Source organism: Macrobrachium nipponense, chromosome 9, assembly GCF_015104395.2.
Source record: "Macrobrachium nipponense isolate FS-2020 chromosome 9, ASM1510439v2, whole genome shotgun sequence".
Taxonomy (NCBI): Eukaryota; Metazoa; Arthropoda; class Malacostraca; order Decapoda; family Palaemonidae; genus Macrobrachium; species Macrobrachium nipponense.
In genome coordinates, this window is record NC_061110.1 from 81,626,410 (window position 1) to 81,634,439 (window position 8,030).

The 8,030-nt window shown below is 35.6% G+C and overlaps 1 protein-coding gene across 4 annotated transcripts in view; it reads left to right on the plus strand.

Moving 5' to 3' along the window:
* Positions 1 to 7,764, plus strand: part of LOC135217845 (transmembrane protein 64-like) — a 73,644-nt gene extending 65,880 nt beyond the window's left edge. For 3 of the 4 annotated variants that reach the window (XM_064253848.1, XM_064253850.1, XM_064253849.1), the window contains one exon: positions 4,633 to 7,764. In XM_064253848.1, the coding sequence (XP_064109918.1) occupies positions 4,633 to 4,895 (263 nt within the window). In that variant the 3' untranslated portion in view covers positions 4,896 to 7,764. The remainder of the gene's footprint in view (positions 1 to 4,632) is intronic. The other variant, XR_010315208.1, reaches the window with a different exon arrangement.
* The last annotated feature ends 266 nt before the right edge of the window (positions 7,765 to 8,030 follow it).

The following is an 8,030-nucleotide window of genomic DNA, read 5'->3' on the forward strand; positions in this document are numbered from 1 at the left end:
GAGTGAGAGATGTGTATTTCTGGTGATAGAAGTTCATTCTCGACGTGGTTCGGAAGTCACGTAAAGCCGTTGGTCCCGTTGCCGAATAACCACTGGTTCCATGCAACGTAAAAACACCATACAAACAAACATATCAAGATTCACTACTTGATAAGGGTGGGACGCAGTCCACCGAAATATAGTCCTTAGCTTTAAAATAGTGTTTTAATGGGCCTTTTATACTTTAGACGTACCCTGTTATAACAGAAGAATTCATTTACATATATATATATATATGTGTGTGTGTGTGTGTGTGTGTGTGTGTGTGTATGTATAACTGAATCACAAAAGTTTGGAACGTGATAAATGCATAAATAAAGATATAAGCCGCGAAGGAAAGATAAACACTGGAATAGCTGCAAGATCTTTCGACTCACGTCCTTTACTTAGCAGACCGGTCTGCTAAGTAAAGGACGTGAGTCGAAAGATCTTGCATCTACTACTGTGTTTATCTTTCCTTCGTGGCTTATACCTTTCATATATATATATATATATATATATATATATATATATATATATATATATATATATATATATGTGTGTGTGTGTGTGTGTGTGTGTGTGTGTGTGTGCGTGTGTGTGTGTGTGTGCGTGCGTGCGTACTGGTGAATACGATTTACAATTCTGAACTTTTGAAGGAAGCATACTCGCTCGAGGGAGAGCAAGACCGTGCTGGCGAGATGGATTATTCGTAGAGCACCGGAACGAAAGGGCATCGATCCCATTTCCTGAGCGCCGAACCCGTGGCTGCCGATTCTCTTAACCGAGATTTAGCTAAAATCACTACAAGGTGCGAATGGTCCGGAATGAAGTTGGACCTTTACAAAACACTAAATTGCATTGTTAGAATAGAGTAGGTCTAGGACGCTGAATCACTTCCACACAAGTCTTTTCTTTGATTGTATTGCCCTAATTAGATGTAATTTATTTCAAATTTAGATATTATTTTTAGATTGAAACGTTTTTTGCAGAAATGATTGGTATATTGAGAGAATCTTTCAAGGTTTTGAGACCTGGCTTATCCTGTGATTAGATTTTTTTTCGTTGATATTGTTGCCCTAACTAGATGCAATACATTTAAAATTCTAGGCATCATTTTTTAAATGCATTTTTTTTTTTTGCACCAATGATCGTTAAGTGAGAGAATCTTCAAAGGTTACTAAGACCTTTGTTACTAAGACCTTTTTATTCTGGCATATCGTTTGGTTAGTTCATTGCACCTGGTTTGTGAATTCTACATAATTCTTCTCATCCTCATCCTTTGCACCCAGATCTTTGCTGACTTTATCATTCATCACTTCTCATATCTTCTTTTTTCTAAAGGTTTTGTTTCAGCTGGGACTGAATTATGGAACGGTCTTCCCAGTCATGTAGCTGAATCGTTCCTAATTCCCAAGTTCAAACTAGGTACAAGTTATTTTTTATTTGTTTATTTGTTTTTATTGAGTAGGTTCACGTGGGATCACGTGAACATCATTTCATATTTGATTTTCTTTGTTAATTCTCTTATATAATTTTTTTATATAATTTATTTTTCATTTCTCATGTAATTTATTTGATCTTTACCTGGTTATAATTTACCCTTTACACCTGTGGGGGACCCCACCTAGTGATGAGCTATCCATTCTAGGTATGTGAAGCAACTGATGCTGTGGAAAGTTCATCTTGGATAAAACAGTTAAGAGATGAATAAGTCTGTGACTTATCTTGTATATATAAATACGTACATATACTCGTAGAATATACTGATCACTTTTTAACATACTTATGTAATTTTTATTAACCACCTTCGTTGTGACCAGATAATTGACGTTACCTACATATATATATATATATATATATATATATATATATATATATATATATATATATATATATATATTTGTGTGTGTGTGTGTGTATGTATTTAATATGTTTGCATTAGGAGAGTAGAAGAAGGAAATCTCAACAAATACTATACAAAGCGCGAAGCTTCGCAGACCCGGCGACATTTATCTAACTTAAGTTACTGAATACCACGGATCAATTTTAGATGGAATCGAGCCTCAAATCAATACACCAAAAATGTGTGTGAGTTTTTTGTGTGTGTGTGTGTGTGTGTGTGTGAGCTGTTATGGTGTGAGTGATATGTGAAGCCTATTGTAAATGAGGCCAGAGAACAAGAGGGATATAAATAATGTTACAATTCGATGGAATTCGTATCTCCATCATCATTACATATTTGTGGTTGAATGTTTGATGAAGATTTCTGCTCTTTTCCCTTATGCTAACATTATATCCATTATATCTGCTTATAACAATCTCTCTCTCTCTCTCTCTTTTATATATATGTATATATTATATATATATATATATATATATATATATATATATATATATATATATATTTACATAGGTGTATATATGTATATGTACACGTACATGTAAATATACAAACAATTAAAAACAAAGTAAGCAGTTTACACCTCCCAGGTAGAACTGTTTTTATTACTTCTTAATGAAAAATTTTGAGTTATGCTTTGCTTTTGTTGTTACTATACGTAATCTTTCTTGCTTTGTTGTTTTTACCATAAAAATTCTATTTTGCCTTCCTTATTGCATCTGCTAAAACTGAACCGGCATACTTTCAGTTTTTTATTTATAATATTCGTAATTATTTTTCTGTTTCATCATCAATATATACATATATTCATATATTTATATAGTAGTATGTATGTATATATATATATATATATATATATATATATATATATGATATATATATATATATATATATATATATATATATATATATATATATATATATATATATATGTATAACTGAATCACGAAAGTTTGGAACGTGATAATATATATATATATATATATATATATATATATATATATATATATATATATATATTATATATATATATATATATATTGTGGAGGGAGAGAAATGTGTCGTGTTAAATCGTTGCTAAAATATGAAGAGGAGGAGAAGAAGAGACAGACTGCAAAAGTTCATGAATAAAAAGGAGGGAAAGAGCGAGTGACACTTGGAAACATGGGAAACGCCAACTAAAGAAAGGGGGGTGGGGTGGGGGAGGCGGCCGAGGAAGCGTATGCAGGGTTGATATGAAAACGCAAGACGGCCGTTTGCAGAGAGGCGTAACGTCGTATGTAGTTTGCTAACAGAGCCTTCTGCTCGGCGCTATCAGATGCTTTACAGAAGTCAAGAGCGATGGCGACAGAGTCATGAAGTCCTGCATACACACACATATATAATATACGTATATGTGTGTATATATATAAATTATGCTATTTTCATAATAGAGGACGTAGCCTGTGCAAGGTACCCCATTTTCAGAAAGTAATTTGTATTATTTTACTGTTTATTTATATATATATATATATATATATATATATATATATATATATATATATATATATATACATATTCGAAGGTCCCCTGGAAGGTGATTGCCTTCCAGTTCTCAATAAGTATACTGGAATGAGTTTGGTAGCCCTTGCAAAAACCGGTAGATCTTCATAATTATGTAGTCGCTGACACCTATGCCTGTATGTCTTATGCATGCCATTATATTCTTAGCCTTTCAATGTGTAGCAATATTAAACTGCCCCCGCACAGTTATAATCAAGCATAAATTACCCTTGAACATCTTTGATTTCGACAGAACTTGCTAACCGACCTACTGTACCTTCCAGCCGCGTCGTAGTCACTTGCTTGCAGTAGACGGCAGATGATTCACTTATATGACACCAGACGGCACCATTTCTCCGCATTCTAGGTCACCTAAGATTTTCTCTGTGCCATCTAATTCACGCGCCGAAAGAATGCCAAGAATGTCAAGGCCTGATTCCTTGAGGGCAATTTCTTCTCCATGACGGGAGCTGTGATTTTTCTGTACACTGCACTGTACCTTCGTCCTCCCATTTCTCTCTCCCTCTTGATTATTCAGCGTCCTGATGACAGCGTATCTGTAGATGCAGCTTTTCTTTACTGCCTAGGTCAGCTGTCACTTAATGACACTTCTACTGCCTTTTCTTGTACATGGCTTTTTGTTAACTGTGTAAAATAATGTACTGATTTATATGTATACAAGAGTAATGTTTTCTGAGTAGTTAAGAGAACCAGATCATTCGTCACTCTTACAGACACTGAATAGGACAGGCTCTGATGATTCTTAAGTAACTGATCTAATCGGATAATTCATGTAATATTTATTTAGTAATTTCAGCAGCCATGGTGAATTACTGTTCCTTAGGTGATGGAGAATACTGTGATTTTTTTAGATTTTCCTCCCATATATTCAGTTGATTTTATTTATAAATGAAATTAATATTTTCAAAATAAAACATTGTGTTGATACTTAAATAAAATATGTGGTACTTGTAAAATTATGTTATTATAATAATTAGAAACCGTTTGACATATATTTGAATAACCATAAAAGTATGAGATTTTTTTATGATGGATTTTGTATCTATAAATGGGAACTCTCATCCAGAATTATCATTGATAATATATTTTGCAAGAACCATCTGACTTCACTTCAGCCAAACAGCTCATTCAATGACCCTATTTTTCAGGGGAGAGGCTTATTTCCGATGACGACAGCGAGCACCACCGTCTATCCAGCATCAGCGGCACGGTCTTGGAGGCTGGAGCCCTCCGCGTCAGCAAGACCTTCTCAACCGCCAAGAAGACCTTCTCAACCACCAGCTTCATCTCCCTCAGTCAGGAGGAGGACGGCGACTGCGCTCCTGGCCAGAACTCGAGTTCCCGCCATGACTCCTCAGACGACGAGCTCATACTGCTCGGGTCCATGGAGGAAAATGATAATCCCGTCTGAATCTCTTACCACCCTCATCGTACAGTCGTTCCTTGGAATTCGTGCAGATGCAGACATTTCGAGACGGGTTTTGAAATTTTCTTAATCAGCGCAGCTTGCTGTAAGGCATGCTGTCTTTGCAATTGCTTGTAAGACTTACGCTTGTGATTACTGTCCTCGTTACGGGTTGCTGTTTGAACCAGTAATTTGCACGGTGGGATTACATTTGATTGCACAAATGGCAACTCATTCTGGATCTGGGAGACTTGATTATAATTATATCACTCGTAACTTCTCACTTTCACTCCATATTCCATTCACTCTAATCATGCAAGTTTGATAACTTGTGAGGAGCAGAGTTCAGAGTTCTGCAACTGCATCTACCTGCCGTTTGAAAAAAAAAATCATTTATGGATAGATGGTGTTGATGTGCTGCAATCGCCACTTTGCTGTAGGTTTACGGAGCACCCATTAGCAGAATAATAGATCCACATTGTTGAGAAGGAAAATATCCAGGATGAAGACAGTCGTTGGCTTTGAATGGGGAATTGCCTTTGATTGCTTTGTTAAAGCGAACCCTTTGTTAAAAAGAAACATTGCTGTGCAACTGGTTTCTTTCAAAATATTAGGAATTTTGTTGTACTCCCGTCCTTGTGTTTAGCACCACTCATGTGCTGTGGAGGCCAAGACCAGCATTTTATGTTTGTTGTGCTCCCCAAGAGAGAGATACCCTACCACCATGCTAAATTGTTTTGACAAACCCTCTACATCATTCTTCAAGGTAGTGTTTACCACGTATTGTTGACAGGATTTTTAATAGTCATAAAATGCTAAAGAACATTTTTGCATGTGGCAATTTTAACAACTCCCATGTTTGAGATATTATAGCATTTCAGTAACTGTTTTCACCACAGGTGTAGTTTAGTTTACTATTTTGAAATGGAAATATTTTGCCAAATGCTTAAAAAAATAGTTGAACATGCAGGAAATCAACTATTTCAGTTTAATTCGTGATAGTAATTTTTAATTTGCCATTTATCTAAGGTTACTAGATTCACAATTTCATTGCCGTTTTCTGATACTGAAAAGTTTCACTATAACTTTAATCAAATCATATAACCTCCCTTTCATTCATTGAAAGATGGTACTATTTCCCTTCAAATCAAATAAGTTCTAAGTGCAATATTGCATTCGTAATTATATATTTTGATTCAAATCAGAGCAGCACGATATTAGTACGAGTCTTTTTGCCCAAAATCACTACTTGCATAGTTCAAAAGTTAAATCATTGTAACCTGAAACCATGTGTTTATGGAGGATCCAGGAGTAACATGAAATCACATGATCAAAATTCAAACAGTTGATAATCTCTAATTTACATAATCCATGATATTGGTGATCAAGCACAATGAGCCCACAAAGTGATAATCTAACACTGCATGAACTCTGACTACAGGTCCATTAAAACAGCATATCTTTGATGGGAGTGCTTACCAATTCATCATATATGATATTACCTTTTGTGGTTTATCATTGAATTATATACAGCTCATGTCATCAACAGTGGTATATGCATTATACACTATACTCTGTTTTTTCCATCTGTCCACCCGCCTGTGGTGTTTGCGCATGGTAACACTGCGTCCCGGGCTTTAGATAGTTATGCTATGTGTAAGTTTTAGGCAAATAAAAGGATATCTGGGTGTACATTTGCAACTGTAAAGTGTTTTAATAATTTACTGTATGCGAATTACACCGTTAATATTCGAAATAGGATATTGTTATTATTGTTGAATGTCAGCTGAATGTAACTATCTACAGCCCGGGACTCAGTGTTACCATACGCAAACACCACAGGCGGGTGGACAGATGGAAAAAAGCCTAGTATAGGCCCTTTGATAGACTTGGTAAAACATGATTAACTTCAAAGTTGGAGTTTAGTTGTTTTTGTTCAGCTCTCTAGGAGGATTCCACTTGGGTTTCTAGTGGAAGTGCTGATGCTGTTTAATCGTATAAATCTTCTTTAAATTATACACTCACCTTCCTCAGAAGTAGGTCTCTGTTAGCTTCAAATCTTATTTTACCTTCAGAATAATCGGCAAAAATAAGTGAATTCATTTTAATCAATGTAAAAGTCCATAGAACTTTTCAGAATGGTGAAACCTCTTCCATTTTACAAAGAACGTGTATGCTATTATTTGATAACCACATTGGATTTTTTGAAAAATGGCTATTTTCTAAAATTTAAGACCATGCATATATTCAAATGGTAGGTTCTGGTAAAATGCAATGATATACTTCAGAAGTACATGCTCTAACCCAGTGAGGCTTGGACATGTTCTTGTGTAACCCCTGGAAGAATAGTATTTGACAGTGTTAGTTGGACTCCTGCGAACACCAGGAGAGCTGGAGGTCCAAAGCTACTTGGATGAGAACTATGAGAAGGGAGATTGGAGATAATCGATATTTATGGAAGATAAATCAGAAGAAAGATATGAATGGCGGAATTTCACAAAGGTCCTTTGCGTCACACGGCGTTAGAGGCAATGGTGAAGAAATAGTGAAACTGAAGAAAACAAAATACTTCAGCAATTTTAGCGTTAAACGACCCGTTGTCTGGAAAGTGACGCAACCTACAGTTTTAAGCAGGATGCCAGTAATATCCCCTTTCCTCAAAATGCAGAACAGACAACAATGTAATGATTAGTAAATCATTGGTTAATTACTTCCACGTTCTGGAATTTTTTTGGAGGCTATCTTGGATTGTACAGCCCATGGAAATATGTCAGTTATGGAACAGGATATTGCCGTATATTTGGTGAAAATATTTGCGGAAATGCCCATGGTGCTTAGACATGCATTGGAAATGTTAATTCAACCATTTGAATAAAATATTCATTACATTGTTGTCTGTTCTGCATTTTGAGGAAAGGGATATTACTGGCATCCTGCCTAAAACTGTAGGTTGCGTCACTTTCCGGACAACAGGGGTCGTTTAGCGCTAAAATTGCTGAAGTATTTTTGTTTTCTTCAGTTTCACTATTTCTTCACTATTGCCTCTAATGCCGTGTGACGCAAAGGACCTTTGTGAAATTCCGCCATTCATATCTTTCTTCTGATTTATCTTCCATAAATATCGATTATCTCCAGTCTCCC